The sequence below is a fragment of the Gopherus evgoodei genome, chromosome 10 (genome assembly GCF_007399415.2).
Source record: "Gopherus evgoodei ecotype Sinaloan lineage chromosome 10, rGopEvg1_v1.p, whole genome shotgun sequence".
NCBI lineage: Eukaryota > Metazoa > Chordata > Testudines > Testudinidae > Gopherus > Gopherus evgoodei.
The window spans coordinates 86,458,296-86,476,481 of NC_044331.1; the positions used below are offsets into that span (position 1 = coordinate 86,458,296).

General features: G+C 42.1%; 1 protein-coding gene across 7 annotated transcripts in view; it reads left to right on the plus strand.

The window, feature by feature from the left end:
* UNKL (unk like zinc finger) overlaps positions 1–18,186 on the plus strand; it is a 132,367-nt gene that overhangs the window by 98,170 nt on the left and 16,011 nt on the right. For 4 of the 7 annotated variants that reach the window (XM_030577747.1, XM_030577748.1, XM_030577749.1 and 1 more), the window contains one exon: positions 1,166–1,343. The exons of 2 other annotated variants lie outside the window; for them this stretch is intronic. In XM_030577747.1, coding sequence (XP_030433607.1) covers positions 1,166–1,343 — 178 coding nt within the window. Of the gene's footprint in view, positions 1–1,165; positions 1,344–3,056; positions 3,490–18,186 lie in introns of those variants that run through there. One more of the 7 variants, XM_030577750.1, reaches the window with a different exon arrangement.

The following is an 18,186-nucleotide window of genomic DNA, read 5'->3' on the forward strand; positions in this document are numbered from 1 at the left end:
TCATTGAGTAGTGCACTAGAAATGCAGACTTAGATCAAACTTTCAAGGAGATGCAACTCCTACCATAATCCTTTGAGATGCATGCGGAAGAAATTGATAAAGTCAGCGTAATACACTATCCACTTGTGCAAGATCTTGAGACAAGTCAACAGTTCCCCTTCATGGACAGGATCAGAAAACTACAAAAATATCTATTAGTGTCAACATGCATATTTAGCCTTTGTCCATTGCCATATAGAAATTGTTTATCAGTTCTACAACCAGTTTCGTTTCCATAGCGTATCCAGGTCTGAAATCTGACTGGAAACTGCCAAGGATTTTGGTACAAATCAGTTTAGCACTTCAACAGAGAACTAATGTATTAATGCAAATTCAGTGCTCCTGAGTCATAGGCACCAATGCAATAAGTCACTGTTCCGTACACTCTTGTTGAAATTTGATGATATTATTTTGTTAATTTTTTAAATTAAAAGACAAAAAAAAAAAAAGTTGGGTTCTGCACAAACTCACTCCAAACTTTTTGAAACTTAATTTTCCTGTTCAGAATGTTAACTGGTGATATTTAATAAATTTGTAGGGAAAAAACTATCTTGAATTAAAGACCTAACCTCTTTCCTTGGGTCAGCAAGGCTCAGCTAGAGGTAAGCAGGACAGGAGTATAAGCGCCATATGTACAGTCATATTTTGACACTACGCTAGCTAACTTGGATACTAGCTTCAGTAAGATATAGGTGTATGAGTCTGTATGTTTATGTCTAGGAAATGAATTAAATGACCTAATGCCTCTAGGTCTTTTACACCTCAAATTTCTATGATCATTTTTTATATGGAAATACAGAATTGACTTCAATCACCTTGCATGGATTTTTTTTTCTTTTGGAATTGTTCCTCAGGCTCCAACTATCTTAGTCCTTGTATAACTGCCTTTGTGACATATATTTTCTGGGAGCAATTTCTGGACTGTTGGAATGTGCTAGCTTTGTCAAGCACATTTGCTACCAAATACACGGGAACATGATCCTAAATTCATTAATTCCATAGATTCTTCTGCTGTGCAAATTTAAATAACCTATATAATGTCTCCCAAATCTTTGTTTTTAAGATTATTTTAATAATTTTGTTTACAAATGCATTTTGCTTATTTTATTTATATATTTTTAAACAGAACCATCTCAGTGTTTTTTCAGTGATTAATCCACTTGCTTCAAGTATAACCTCCAGTATAACTTCTAGTCTGGCTTCCAGTATTGGATCAGATAATTCATCCCCAACAGCTCTCTCAGCTATCAGTACTAAAGCTCTCCCATTCTACCCTGGCAGTAATACAGTTGAATCAGTTATAGGTAAGTCTGAGCATTTCCTCTTTTATTGCACATGTTTTGTATTTTTTTCAAGATTTTTCTATTTTAATATATGTTCAGAAAATGCATACTGAGAAGGGCGGTTACATTTTTACATATTTGCTTTATTATCTGCAGTTAAAATTAATACTTGGAATTGAATTTAATGTTTTTCCAAATCAGCAGCTTTTATAAATTCTCAGATGGAAATTTAGGAATTATCAACCTGGAACAGATCAGTGACCATTTAATCTGGTATTCTGTTTCTGATAGTGGCCAATATTTAAGAAGTTATAAAAATTTGATAATGTATCTAATTCTGCTCTTATAGGAGAGAGGTTATTCTCCTGATTCCTGCTGGTGTTCAGTTCGTGCCATCGAACATGAGGTGTTTTACAGTTTTATTCCAGCAAGTGTAATTGCCGATTGTTTTATTAATAGAAATGTGAATTCTTTCTTTGAGTGATTATCCCTATATTTTCCATTCTTAATGCTCATGAGATTGGAATCTTTTGGCCAGCAGCATCCATCGGGGCTGTGCATGCGGCCTGAATGTCTTTGTGCCCTGTACTGAGGGCATAAATGATAGTGCATGCCCAACTGCCCCTCAGATCCCTCTTCACCCCCCATAGCTGGCAATGTCTATGTCATGATGCACTCACAAGAACTCACGTGCATCTGAAAAAGTGGGGTTTTTTTACCTGAGAAAGCTTATGCCCAAATAAATCTGTTAGTCTTTAAGGTGCACGTTGTTTCACAAAACTATTTTTTTACCTAATTGTAAACAATTATTATAACTAATATTTACTATAGTTAGTGTAGTTTTTGCCTGGTGGCATGTGGGCTTGTTGGTTTTATTTTTATTTTCAGATTTTTTAGGGAAAGTATTTTTTCCTGGTACCAATTATAATGTGTTTTCACATTCCTGTGGCCCATGCTGCTTCCCACAGCTCCCATTGGCTGGAAACAGCGAACTGCAGCCACTGGGAGCTGTGGGTGGCCGTGCAAATGTAAAGAAACTGTCTAGCGGCCCGCCGGCGGATTACCCTGATGGGCCATGTGCAGTCCACAGGTTGCCCTACTGTCCTAGAAGATTTAATGAGAGTCCCATATGAGCCATTGGCAACTTTCTCTTTGCTGTATTTATCCATGAAGATAATATTTAAGTAGCAATTATCAGCCAAAAGAATAGGGGAAATACAGGAACTTATGGCGGGCGTTCTTCATAAAATATTCCATAAGGATAAGGTCATCCTGAGGCCCCAGCCCAAGTTCTTGCATAAAATAGTCACTGATTTTCATTTGAACTGAATTAATTTGCCAGATTTCCGTCCCCACCCACCCACTAAACACGTTCTAATCAGGGGAGGCTAGTTTACATATGTTAGATGTCTTTAGAGCACTTTTATACTATTTACATAGAACTAAATCGTTTAGAGTCTCCCCTATAAATTTTTATGGCATTTCTTGATGGGGCTCATTATTTCAACCCTCAGGCTTTTGATAGTTTCATTAGTCTGTTATAAGCTAGCCAATTTAAGATTCCACCAGCTCAGGTTAGGACTCATTCCAATAGGGCTCAGACATCATCTGCGGCTTCCTTGGGAAGCATAGCCATCTCAGAAATACACAGGGCAGCAACTTCAGGTTTAGTCCATGTCTTTACAAAACATGTTCCCCCATTGAATCATCAAGATATGATGCTTCTTTTGGCAGAGCTGTGCTACAGTCTTTGTTTAGGTGGACTCCAGACACCCACCTCTTCCTCATCAGGTCAGTGCTTGAGAGTCACCAAAAGTGGAGTATGTATGGAAAATCACTTGAAGAATAAGGAATGGTTACTTACCTTACAGTAACTGTGATTGTTTGAGATGCTCCCTCCTTCCCTGCTACTATGGAGTCCCTTAACATCTGGATTCTGTATTGACAAAATAGCTAATGGGCGATTGGGCCCACTCTACCCTTTGTGCCTTTGGGACAGGGCATGAGGACACTAGGGGCACATGCATGGCCCCAATAGGCATGACTGTAGCCAAAAGAGTCTAGTTCGAGATCATGGGGTCCATGCATATCAAGAGTGGAATATATGTATGGACAGCACATCTTGAAGAACCATCATTATTTTAAGATAAGTGACTGTTTCTTCCTTTTTAGAACCTTCTTAAGCTGTTAGCCTCACTAATACATAAGTGAATTTCACAGCATAATTATACATTAGGTAAAAATTATCTTTTTAATTTTTAAGTTTGTTGGCTCCTCTTTTGTAATAGCCCAAAGTGTTTAACAGCTATCTGTTCTCTTTATTAGTTGATTTGCTGTATTTTGATAACAGTTCCACTGGGCAGTTAGCTTGCTTAAAATGCTGAAAGGGCATATTCTTTGAGTATACAACATAACTACAGTGTTAACTTTAACACGCTCAAGATTAAATTGCTGTATGCTACAGAAGATGGGTATTTTTCTGTACAAGAGTTCTCCATGACGGCTCATTCTCTCTTGCTTACAATCGTATAACTAATGTGAAATCCCTCATAATTCCCCTCTCTCCCAGCACACAGATCTTCTTGCCCAGTTCCACTGAGTCCAATGGGTTTTGCAGCTAGATGGGATAAAGGTATTTACCCTCTCAACTGAAAAATGCACCTGCACACCGCTGACAAGAACCCAGTGCTTACATCTCAGCCTTTAGAACCCATCCAATTCCTCCTGAGTGTTTCTTAGCTGCTAGTTAGGGCTGTGAAAGTTACATTCATGGTATAAATTGCTTTGTTTTAGTTAGCTAATAAATGTGAAAAGCCAGATGTGTTCTAAATAAAACTGGATTGCATCTTCTTAAATTTCTGTATTAGAAATTCAGTTAGACAGGTCAATTCTTAAAATTAAAGCTCACATTTGAAGTTTCCTGTTATGTACATTATGTTTGCATTCTTATCTATGAATGACTGTAGGAAAGTTGGGATAAAGACCCCGTAACTATTGTCATTCACAAAATGTTTATTCTTAAATCTGTCAGGAGCTCAAACAAATTTGGGAATAAAACTTGTGAAAAAACAAAATGTACAGGTATTCAGCAATGAATTGTGCTACGATACGTGCTGCTGGTTTGGGACCCAGTTCAACTCCTATTAAAGTCAGTGGAAAGACTCTTTCTGACTTTAGAGCAGTGGTCCCCAAGCTGTGGGACATGATCCTTAGGGGAACATGGAGAAAGGTTTTGGGGGTGCAGAGTGGGCCAGCCCCCACGCTGGGATGTAGAGTGAGTGCCAGCCCTGCTCCATCCCCAGACCAGCTCAGCCCCCAACCCTGTTCAGCCCCCAGTTCTACTCCACCCCTAGCTCCACTCTGTCCCCAGTCCAGCTGTGCTCTCATTTCCTCTCCATCCCCAGACCAGCTCCTCCCCCATCCCCAGTTCTGCCCCCAGCTCTGCCTTCAGCCCAAGCTCCACTGCTGAGGAAGCCTTGACTGTGCAGTAATGGAGGGTGGGGAGGCATGGACAGATTCCATTAATGTTAAGGGGGGGGGGCGCGACTAGAAATGTTTGTGCACCACTGCTTTAGAGAGTGAGTTAGAACTAGCCCTTTGTGGTATGTGACATTTCAAGCCTATGGAACCTTTTATCTGCGTTCTCAAAAGAAACTATCTGCATCCCATTCAAACAGGTGTCTTACCTTTTTTTTTTTTTTTTTTGTCCTGTACATGAATAGATAAGATCTATCTGGATTGACAGAGGAGGATATATACTGCTTTAGAATTTGCTTTGTGTATGGCATTTTATACTGTGATTTTTACATGAATTTTATTAAGTTATATAGTGTTATGATTTATAGTGAAGTATGGATGTGCATGGTGCTTTACCATATTTAAGTGCAATTAAGGTTGTGCTGAAAGCTGATTGATGGGTGAGAGCAATTCTGAGGAGAACCCAATCAGCAAAAATTACACAGAAGAAACAAACAATTCAATTGAAATCTTTAGAATCTGTCATTATCATGATTTGTGGTGTGTGTGTAAGTAAAATGAATTGCTGCCTGAACTCAAGTATATAATCTATGAGTATAGATGCTTTCATTCCCTCCTCCTTACTCTACCACCACATTTATTCCAGCTATACTTTCAGTTCTTCTTCCCTTCTCATTCACCCAATACCTCACATTTGCTCTCACCTTCTTTCCCCATCCCATATCCTCTTCCTCACTTTCACTCAATAATTGACCCAGGCATTTTTCATTCTCAAATCACTGCCTTTCCGCTTCCTTGGAACGTGAGGTTATTTGCTCCCTCTACAAGGCAAGGAGGCATTTGTATTGTATTAAAGAGGCTCTCTTGCATGACAGACACTGGGCAGTGTGTAGTACCCATCAGCAATGTATGTGGCTATGTATCTACATGGTTTTGGGGAACCTTGATTACTACTAATTTTAATTATGTATTGTATAAGTGTCCACTTTGTGTTACAGAGCACAGTGGACAGGGTACATGTCATAACAAAGCATGGGGGGTGGGTTGATGGAGTCCCTTTTTCATCAGGTCATGATACAATTCAACTAGGGCTGTTGATTAATCACAGTTAACTCAATGCGATTAACTCAAAAAAATTAATTGCAATTAATTGCACTGTTCAACAATAGAATACCAATTGAAATGTATTAAATATTTTTGGATGTTTTTCTACATTTTCAAATACATTGATTTCTATTACAACACAGAATACAAAGTATACAGTGCTAACTTTATATTATTTTTTATTACAAATATTTGCACTGTAAAAAAGATAAAAGAAATAGTATTTTTCAATTCACCTCATACAAGTACTCTAGTACAATCTCTTTATTGTGAAAGTGTAACTTACAAATGTAGATTTCTTTATTGTTATGTAACTGCACTCAAAAACACAATGTAAAACTTTAGAGATTCAAGTCCACTTGGTCCTACTTCTTGTTCAGCCAATCGCTAAGACAAACAAGTTTGTTTACATTTACAGGAGATACTGCTGTCTGCTTCTTATTTATAATGTGAGAAAGTGAGAACAGGCGTTTGCATGACACTTGTGTAGCCGGCGTTGCAAGGTATTTATGTGCCAGATATGCTAAACATTCATATGCCCCTTCATGCTTTGGCCACCATTCCAGAGGACATGATTCCATGCAGATGATGCTTGTTAAAAAAATAATGTGTTAATTTAATTTGTGACTGAACTCCTTGGGGGAGAACTGTATGTCCCCTGCTCTGTTTTACCCCAGTCTGCCATATATTTCATGTTATAGCAGTCTCGGAGGGTGACCTAGCACATGTTGTTTGTTTTAACACTTTCACTGCAGATTTAACAAAACACAAAGCAGGTACCATTGTGAGATTTTTAAAAATAGCTACAGCAATTGATCCAAGGTTTAAGAATCTGAAGTGCCATCCAAAATCTGAGAGGGATGAGGTGTGGAGCATGCTTTCAAAAGTCTTAAAAGAGCAACACTCAGATGCAAAAACTACAAAACCTGAATCACCAAAAAAGAAAATCAACCTTCTGCAGGTGGCATCTGACTCAGATGATGAAAATGAACATGAGTCGGTCCACACTACTTTGGATCGTTATCGTGCAGAACCCATCATCAGCATAGATTCATGTCCTCTGGAGTGGTAATTGAAGCATGAAGGGACATGTGAATCTTTAGCGCATCTGGCACGTAAATATCTTGCGACCCCAGCTACAACAGTGCCATGTGAATGCCTGTTTTCACTTTCAGGTGACATTGTAAACAAGAAGCAGGTAGCATTATCTCCTGCAAATTGTAACCAAACTTGTTTTGTCTGAGCAATTGGCTGAAGTAGGACTGAGTGGACTTGTACGCTCTAAAGTTTTACATTGTTTTATTTTTGAATGCAGTTATTTTTTGTACGTAATTCTACATTTGTAAGTTCAACTTTCGTGATAAAGAGATTGCACTACAGTACTTATATTAGGATAATTGAAAAAAACTATTTTTTTTGTTTTTTACAGTGCAAATATTTGAAATAAAAATAATATAAAGTGAGCACTGTACACCTTGTATTCTGTGTTGTAATTGAAATCAGTATATTTGAAAATGTAGAAAACATCCAAAATATTTAATAAATTGTATTCTATTATTGTTTAACAGCATGATTAACCATGAGATTAATTTTTTTAATAGCTTGACAGCTCTAAATTCAACCAAATAAAGGAAATAGGACAATGTGTGCTTATAGCTCTGAACATTCCACAAGCAGCAATGAGTGGGGAGCCAGGCTGAGAGAGCTGTTTACAACTTTAAACTGCTTCCAGCTATTTGCCCCTAGGATTTCCACAGGTTGTCTGTTATTGCCGCAGCCCAGACTTTTCACTAAGAGCAGAAACAGCAATAAAGGTGGATAGGGATTGGGGGTAAGAGCCCTTTAAAACCTCCGACTTCACGTTCACCCGTAGATCTAGTTCTCCCATAGACCATCTGTTACTGTGGGTCAGCTCCCAGACTAGCTTCGAGAGTCTATCGGTTTTGATTTTGAAGAGGAAAAAAGGAGGCCTGACTATTAAAAATAGAAACATTGTTTTGACTGAAAGTGTTCTGGGTGGGAGTTAGGTGAGGACAGATCTAGTCCATTGTGGGTTGACTAATAGAATCAAGAACTATGACAGCACAAAGGAGCATCAGGAATCTCCTACGAACCACAGAGGTGATGAAATGAAGGAGACCAGAGATGGAGAGGTTTTTCTTAAAAGTATGTTTGTCACGTTCTGGGCTGCAATCCAGACCAGTGAGGGATTGTGTCACTGCCTGCCTTGCAACCCTAGTGCCATAAAATGCTCTGCTGCTGTGGTTTTCCTGTTAGGATGCTTCCATCCAAGACACAAGCATGCAGTATCCTGAGTGTTTGTGTGCTATGCAGCCCAGGTCCAGTGCTCTGGCCCCAGCAGCCTGCTTACAACACAGCAGCCCCATTCTGGAACTCACCACTCTTTGGTTACTTCTTGCAGAGATGACCCCAACACACTCCCTGTCCTAAATTTCCCCCAAACTACGCTGAAGCATCCAACCCTCTCCTGGAACACCCAGAGAAATAATAATGTTCGTTTGCCCCTTTAAAGAAACAAAAGCACATCATATCTTATTAACTTACCTGGGGTAAATGCACCCTTCTTTTCAAGCACAGCACTGAGTTGGTTTATTGTAAAAATAAAACAAGTTTATTGACAAAAGAATATCAGTTAAGTGATACCAAGTAAAAGGAATAAAGTTAGAAAGGGTTACAAACAAAAGTAAAAATATGCTTTCTAATTGCTAAGACCTACCTTAACAAGCTACAGTCTTTGTTCAAGATCCTTACAAATCTTCCATTCCCAGAGACTTTAGCCCCCTTGTTAGATGGACCCGTCATTATCGGCTTGCGAGAGCTCTGGCCTCTTGTGTCCAAGATGGCTTCTCCTCTCTTTTTATATCTTCCCAAACTTGCTGTTTAGTCTGGATGACCTCATGCTGTTCTTCTCTTCCTGTGGGCTTTCCAGGCCCCTGCTGATTCATATGTAAATGGGGCTTCCATTGTTTTTGGTCATACCTTTCTTAATTTCATTGGAGACAGGTAGATAGGTTTTCTCCCAGATAGGAGTTAAGGGAGCTATTTTTCCCTGTGTTTGGTCACAGATTTTAAAGCATAATATAATTAAGTATCCATATTTCCTCCTATAGTGTTAATATAGTACATACATTTCACAGTGATATTACTCTCCAATGTGTCTTTAGCTTTCATAAGACCTTAATTGATATACTTTTATAATACAGTAATATTACATGCAATCAATAGTTTCCATTACTTATCATTTGAAGTTCAGACCCTCTGTGATTATAGCCCAGATGAAGTTTTTCTCTACTGTTGGGGGCATAGCTGCCATACTAACTTCTCCCCAGCTTGATAACCTTTTATGTAAATAGATAGTCATTGACTCTGCCTGAGACAAATATACGTTCTTTTGTCTAGGGCAAATTGGGCTCATGCATTGCTTCCCAAACACATTTTAAGAACGTAATGCTAACACGTATTCATAATTCTTTGTACACACCCTGTGCATATAGCATTAAAGAATATTAATGATCAGTGAGTTATTAATTTTCCAACTATACCCTTACATGCCATCTTTTATATACAGATTATAACAACGATATTAGGTGCAGTGAGTATTTCAAGCTTGACAGGAGCTGTTGACACAGAGGGGTGAACTACAAATGATATTATTATAGCATAAGGGAGAAAGATTAAAACACAGAGTAGTATCCCAGAATGCAAGCAATATAAATCCCCACGAGTTTATTCAGTTAAGGCAAGGGTGGCCAACCTGTGGCTCCGGAGCCAGATGTGACTCTTCAGAAGTTAATTTGCGGCTCCTTGTGTAGGCACCGACTCTGGGGCTGGAGGTAAAGGTGCCAACTTTCCAATGGGCCAAGGGGTTTTCACTGCTCAACCCCTGGCTCTGCCACAGGCCCTGCCCCTACTCAACCCCTTCCCATCCCCTACCCTGAGCCTGCCATGCCCTCGTTCCTCCCTCCCGCACCCCGAGCCTCCTGCATGCCATGAAACAGCAGATCGAGAGGTACGGAGAGGGATGGCTCTTTGGCAATGTACATTGGTAAATTCTGGCTCCTCAGGCTCAGGTTGGCCACCCCTGAGTTAAGAAGTAATTAAAGTCCAGTGTTCACCAGGTTGGTGAGGCACTCTGGATCCTATCTCGTCATTCTACATAGGTTTTTTCCTCCCATGCTCACTCTTAGTGCACCCCAAACACACTATTTTTAGTGCTGTTTTTTCCTACATGTGTCTGAAAGGGAGAGGACCCAGTATTTATAAAAGCCCCACATTCCTTTTCTTTCCCAGCTTGTTTTTCCAGCCAGGCTTCCTCCCCATCTTACACTAGGGTAGTTCAGTGAGTTTCCCTTGACCTACTGCTTTCTCTTTTCTGTAGATTCATAGATTTTTAAGGCCAGAAAGGATCTTTATGATATAGTCTGATTTGTGAGAGGGTCTGTTCTGAATCATGTCCTACATCCAGGCCTGGATTACCCAATAGGCAGACTAGCATGTGCTTATGGCACCAGCAAAGCAGGAGGCACCAAAAAAAAATGAGATTTTTTTTTTGAAAAAAATTGATATTTGATATTTTAAAAAAAGCATCGAAGTAGTCATCATGGGAAAAATCAGAACTTTGTTAGACTTCCTTACACTCCACTCCACTCATGCCCGTTTTTCTGTTCTCTTATTACTTATGCCCATCTAAACCGGGGGTGGGAGGGTCCTACTAACCTAGATCAAAATAATGCGAGGAAATCAGATCCCATCATGTACTGCAATAAATTTGCTTTATTATTGATATATTCTTCTGAGTTATACGTACTTGATTCATTTTTTCTTGTATGTGTGTGTAACACATATATAAAATAGTGTATGTTGTGTAATTTTTTTTTTTTAAAGTTCAGATAACCGAGATAAGGGGCAGGATGAAACATAACCAACTAAGTAGAGCACAGAAATGTAAACTTGCAGAAGAAAAGAAACAAAAAACTAGTGAAATTTTCCAAAATCTTCCAAAGTTGACATCTTCCAAAATCTTTTCCAAAATCTTCCAAAGTTTTCAAAGCGAATCCATCAGAAGCAACATCTTCTCTCAGTAGCACAGACATCGTTCCAAAACCTGTAGGTGTTTCAGAGACTGACCCCCCTTGTATTGGTGAAACAAACACCATTCCAGAACATGTGGGTGTGTCAGAGACTGTAACTGAGCATCCTACTCCTGGTGGTAAAACAGACATTGTTCTAGAAGGTGTGAATGTGTCAGAGGTGCTTTGAAACATATTCACCCATTGAGGAACCCCAACTATGGATCTTTTCACTACTTACCAGAACAGGAAATGTCCTAGTTACTGCTCCAGAACTGGCCTGGGGAAACATTCACTGGAAGATGCTCTCATCCTCCCATGGGACAGGGTCCTTTTGTATGCCTTTCCTCCATTTCCTCTTCTGTCCAAGATCCTGTTGAAGATTTGACAAGACAAAGTGAGTTATTCTGATTGCCCACTGCTGGCATACACAAGTCTGATTCCCTTATCTGACACAGATGGCACTATGTCCTCCGGTTTGTCTTTGGCTCATTCCTCACCTGCTTTCTCAAAGCAGTGGGCTGAGCCTTCACCCCAACCTGCAGGTCCTCCGCCTCCAAGCAAGGCTCCTTCTTGGTTCCAAGATTTAGAAGTAGAATTGTCTGACAAGGTGAAAGACGTGTTGCTGCACAGCCAAAAGTCAAGCGCTTGACATACTTACCTACAAAAATAGAAATGATTCCAAGTATGGTGACATTCTAGCAAAAAACCCAAACCTTGTCTTCCCTCCCTCCCTCCAATCTTAGACTACATTTTAGACCTCAAGAAGGCAGAACTCTAACTCAGCTCCCTTAAGGTACGTCTTGCAGCCATAACGGCTTTCCACCATCAGGTAGATAGCTACTCGGTGTTCACTCACCTGCTGATGCATAGATTCCTTAAGGACATTGGAAATCTCTTCCTGCATATGAGACCACCTCCAACCTGGGATCTTAACCTTGTTCTCAGAGTTTTGACTAGACCTCTCTTTGAGCCCATGGCAACTTGCTCACTCTTACACCTATCCCTGAAGACAGCATTTCTAATTGCCATCATCTCAGCTAGGCGCATAGGAGAAATAGCAGCCCTAGTGGCACACCCACCATACACTGTCTGTTTTGAAGACAAAGTAACTCTGAGGCCCATCGCAAGTTTCTCCCTAAAGTTGCCTCCACTTTCCATATGAATCAACAGATTCATCTTCCTGTTTTTTTCCAAAAACCACATCGTGACAACAGGGAGGCAATTCTGCATATGCTAGATGTTAGAGAAGCACTAGCATTCTACTTGGACAGGACTAAAGACTTCAGGAAGTCCCCTAAACTATGCCTTTCATTCACGGACAGATCCAAAGGCTCTGCGATATCAGATCAAAGATTATCCAAATGAGTCTTGGATTGCATTAATCCCTGTTATCAGGAGTGCAATCTGTTGCCTCTGTTTGTACTCACTCCATGAGGTCAATTTCTACCTCTCTCGCATTCCTTAAACATGTCCCTATCTGGGAAATCTGCAGAGCAGCGACTTGGACCTCTGCCCACATTTCCACAGAACATTATGTGATCACTAGAGGTTTGGCCTCTGATACTATCTTCAGCTCCGCAGAATTCTCTGTAGTAACAGACTCCACTCCGAAGCCCCAGCCCTCCATGGGGGATACTACTGTGAAGTCACCTACAGTGGAGCACCTTGCTACTTGAAGAGGAGGTTACTCACCTTGTGCAGTAACAATGGTTCTTTGAGATGTGTGTCCCTATGGGTGCTCCGTAACCCACTCTCTTCCCCTCTATTTCAGAGTTCTGCGTAAGGAGCTCTGGAGTAGAGGAGGAACTGAGGGGGTTCACCCACGCAGTGCTAGATAGCCTCAAGGCAGACCACGAGGGAGGGAGAGCACATGTGGGCTGAACAGACACTGCTACCTAAAATATCTGATTCGAGGTCCAAGGGCTCAGATACACTTACAGCGGAGCACCCATAGGGACACACATCTCTAAGAACCATCATTACTGCACATGGGAATAACTTCCTCTTTTAACTGCAGCTGACGTTTTTTCCCCCAGACCCTTTCTTTATTCCAAGTAACAGTTTGCTTTGTTATAGGGCAGAAGTGCTCTATCTGAACACTGGATTCTTACTTTTGCTCCCTGCTGGGATTTTCATGTTGGATGATGGAGAATTATTCAGATCCTTTCCCACCTAATTCTCAGAGGCAATGGGAATGGGGCAGATGCAGGGTGGGTAATAAATTTGCCAATCCAGTCAAGGGTGAGTGTTTAAGGAAACCTTAATAGGGTTCTGTTTCATCTTGCAGTTTAGAGTGGCGATGATTAAGTTCCCATGCCAAACACTTTTTCTAATGTTAGTGGGGGGGTGAAGATTGATGTAAAAAAGAACAAAACAAATCTGAAATTTAAATGGTTTCACCTAATTTTTAACTTACTTTTATCAGTGAAAAACTGTATCTCTGTGTATAAGTTAACAGCTCAGAGTATTCACAATTGTTTTGTTGTAAACTGGGTATTTTTGAAAACAAAGCATTCTTTATCATTTTTAACTTTATGTTCCACTCATCCACAAAAGTATATAACCTTTATAGACATTATTCATTTGTTTTCTAAATGCATTACATTCTTTTCAGAGTAAATACACGTTCATGAAGAACTGCCTATGTGGCTGTTGTATAATGTGATAGAATAGGAAAAGTGTATTACATTAATTAGAGACACAAGGTGGGTGAGGTAATACAAGAGAGAGAGAAGCTGATTCTTCAACTCTGTGTAAGTTTGAAAGCTTCTCTCTCTCACCAACAGAAGTTGGTTCAATAAAAGATATTATCTCACCCACCTAGTCTCTAATATCCTGGGACAAACATAGCTACAGGCACACTGCATGTTGCATTCATTGGCAGATTCTGTGGCTTAGGGCATGTGATTAGGGAGTTGCTGTGATTAGCTGGTGCAGCTGAACAATTCTGTTTAAATTGGTATGTACTAGAGACCAGGAAACTGCAGACAAGTGACTCAGCACTTACAAGAGAGGGTAAGTTAGGCATCTGATTTCTTTCCCTAGAGAAATCAATGATGAATATTAAATGGAAGATGTTTTCACCAACTTTATAATAAGTGCATAGTTTTTTTTCTAAAAAACTTATTTAATACATACAACTGAAAATAAGTGATTTTAAGCTATTCTTAAATTGCAGATGGTTTAAGATTGCAAATCCTGGTCAGTCTTATTTCTGATTATTTTAAAATAAAAGTAATAGAAATATAATTTAACTGTTTTCATAACCAGTGTTTAAATTTGGCAATATTCAAGTAAATCATATTTTACTAAGAAAGATATTCTAGCTGAAATATTTTGGTTGGTTGGATGTAATGTAATGTTATTAATATGACAGTAAAATACATACCAGTGTAGTCAATTCGCTTTAATTTAAAAATTAAAATATTAAAAAGATCAGAATTGAGCAAAATATTTTAAAATGCTATATTTTATTTTCAGTAATACTTTATTGGCATGAGAAGCTGGGCAGATGTTGCAAAATGCAATGACAAATTTGGGTTTTTCATGATATGCTGTATTTGATTATTTTTGATGTTCCAGTTGAATTAGGTATTGAGGTAAGCAGAATGTTGCTTCTCTTAGTGTGAAATATTCTTATGGTGTGTGTGTTTTTGCATATATAAAAAAATGTACTGCAGTTTCAGTTGTTTCTGTTAACAGAATCAGTAAAATTGGGCTAACTGGGATCTCTTTTATGCATACACTGGTGTGTTTACAGTGATTTATATTGCCTTTTCTCTCCCTAAAGCAAGGACGTAGCCTCTTGAATTACTGGCATGTGTGAATATAATTGCCGGAGTTGTGATAGCTATGCCTTGTGTGTATGTGTATGAGTGCAGTGAAAATAATGTGTTCTGTTTCTGTCACTGTCAAGACAACCCATTAGAAAACCCAGTTATTTAAGTGATCTGTAACTTGGTCCTACCAGTGTGCTTTATGCTGGTGTTTGCCACAAAGCTCTAACTTTGAGCAATTTTGGTTTTAAACTTAAAGTTGTAAATTATATAAATATAACATCTTCTTGCCTCTATCTCTGAAACCTTCCAAGATTAGGGTGGTTTGGTTACTATTCTAATTTAACAAAAAAATTCAATCAAATATGGATAATTAGGGTTCATTATCTTCCTCTAATTCCTTTTGGTATTTTGAGGGGGAAATATTAAACTAGCCAAGTGATTAAACTTTGAGGAATAATTGCTGTGCATATTCAGTATTTGCTGTTTATGAACATTAATATCTGTAAAATCCACCCTAAGTAATTTACATGAAAGATGAGTACTTGTAGCTTTGGATGACGCTGCAGCACATCATGGTATTCTGCTTTATGGTTTTTAATAATGCACAAGTGCATGTATTATACTTTTTTATATACTGGGAAAAATTAAAATATAGAATGCACTCTCTTTAACTTAGCCCCAGTCAGGAAAATCCACTTAATAGGAATGCTTCTGAGGGAACTGATTTCCAGTGTTCTTCACCTGGGAATAATTGCTGCTTAGTAGGAACAGTAATAATGTTGGTTAATTGAGAAATAAGATACGGTCCTTCCCACTGAATATAACTGCGATTTCTTGTTCAATGCAGAATTTCTGTTCTTCTTCGAGTGATTGCTCATATCCATTCCAGTTAGGTGTGCGCGCTGCGCGTGCACGTTTGTCGGAAACTTTTTACCCTAGCAACTCCAGTGGGCCGGCAGATCGACCCCTAGAGTGGTGCCGCCATGGCGTTTGATATATACCCCGGCCGGCCCACCCTCTCCTCAGTTCCTTCTTACCGCCGTGTCGGTCGTTGGAACTGTGGAACACAGCTTGGCTGCCTTCCACGTCCCTAGCTCTCCTTTGTTGTACAGTTCATAGTTGTAGTTAGTAGTAAATAGTTGTTAAGTATAGTTAGTTGAGTAGTATTTTGTAAATAGTTGTAAATATTTGTTAGCCGGTTTGGGCCGTAGCCCTTCCCGGCACCGGGCCCATGCCTGGTTCGCCGGGCTTCAAACAATGCACGGCCTGTAAGAAGCCGATGCCGACCAGCGATCCCCACGACGCGTGCCTAAAGTGCATGGGGGAATCGCACATCTCGAACAAGTGCCGCATTTGTAAGGCTTTTAAGCCTAGAACAAAGAAGGAGAGAGACCAGAGACTGAGGACTCTCCTTATGGAAGCGGCACTCAACCCGGCAGCTTCTCAGACCGTCGCCTCTACACCGGCACCGGACTGCGACGGCACTGGAAAGACTCCCCGGCACCGGGTCGCGAAGCAAGGCCCTCGAAGTCTGCAACTCCATCCAGGCAGACTCGAGTGGAGCGCCCAGCACCTATCTCGGCCGCGGCACCACCGACAGGGATCCCGTCGACTCCGGGCCTGGAGGGTCCGTCGAGTCCGGTCCCTCCTAACTCCCCCATAAGATCTGGGGTTGAGCTGTTGGTCCCATCGACGCCGGAGACTTTTGCCTCGGCACGGGACCTAATCGCTCTGACAGAGCCAGCTCAGCCTCCACCCCCTGTACCTCCAGTGCGGGTTGTGTCCAGAGGCAAGCCGACGATGAGAGCGCCGTCTCGGGACTCACGTTCACTATCCAGGTCCCGTCACCGTGGACGCTCCCGATCCCGGCGCCGCTCGCAGTCCCGGCACCGCTCCCCTCGGCGGTACTGGTCGCACTCGTGGCACCGGTCATCCTCCAAACAGTCCCGGTCTGGTTCCAGTCACCGATACCGGCACCGGGACTCTAGGAGCCGTTCCCGCCGTCGATCAACTCCCCGGTCGACCTCCCGGCACCGAGCTGGTGGCAGGTCCCGGTCCCGGTCGACCTCCAGGCACCGTGTCGGTGGCAGGTCCCGATCCCGGCACCAAGTCGGCGGCAGGTACCGGTCCCGCTCCCGGCACCAGTATGACTCCCGGTACCGGTCCCCGGCACCGAGAACATCTTTGGCGTCAGGATGAAGGGATGGCTACCAGCCGCGTTCGGCTCCTCCATGGCCCTCCAGACAGCCATCTGTATTGTCCCAGGCGGACAGTGTTTATGCACTGGACACAGACAGGCATGCGGTCCTTTTTCAAGACCCTCCTCAACAGGACCAGGGACCGCAGCAGTGGGGATTCTGGACGCCCTGGGCGTACCACCAAGCCCAGGGCTCCCAGCAGCTTCCTCCTAGGCCTGCGACAACGGAGCACAGGGCGCCGGAGGCATCGTTGTCTCGCCCCCCTCCCTCTCTGGATGCGGAGGATAGGTCCAAACAGCAGGACCCTGAGCTCCCTCCGGAGTCAGAGGCGCAGGCTCAGACAGACCCCCCTATGGACACTCTCTTGCCAGGGGGTCTCCTCATATTCTTCTCCCGATGAGGCTGTGGCAGGCACTTCTTCCACCAGCCCTCCCCCACTCGACCTCAGGGCACACCAGGACCTCCTCAGGCGCGTAGCGCAGAACTTAAACCTACAAGCGGAGGAGGTCTCTGAGATCGAAGATTCCGTGGTGAGCATCCTCTCCTCAGATGCTCCCACCAGGGTTGCCCTGCCCTTTATTCGGACTATCCAGGCCAACGCCAGTACGATCTGGCAATCGCCGGCCTCCATCCTCCCTGCGGCACGAGGCGTGGAGCGGTAGTACATGGCCCCCTCCAAGGGCTATGAGTACCCCCATGTTCACCCGACACCCTGCTCCCTCGTAGTGCAGTCGGTGAACGAGAGGGAGCGTCACGGACAAGAAGCCCCAGCTCCCAATCCAAGGAGGCCAGGCGTATGGACCTCCTCGGCCGCAAGGTCTATTCGGCGGGGGCCCTTCAGCTCAGGGTTTCCAACCAGCAAGCCCTTCTTAGCCGCTACGCCTTTAACTCTTGGATGGCAGCGGATAAGTTTAAGGAGCTGTTGCCACAGGAGGCGCATCAAGAATTTGCGGCAATTCTTGACGAGGGCAAGAAGGTCGCAAGAACCTCGTTGCAGGCCTCCTTGGACGCAGCAGACTCGGCCGCTCGTACCCTCACCTCAGGGGTTACAGTGCGCCGCATCTCCTGGCTTCAGGTTTCTGGCCCTCCACCGGAGCTCCAATATACCATCCAGGACCTCCCGTTCGAAGGCCAGGGCCTGTTCTCGGAGAAGACAGACCCCAGACTAAAAAGTCTAAAGGACAATCGGGTCATCATGCGCTCCCTTGGGATG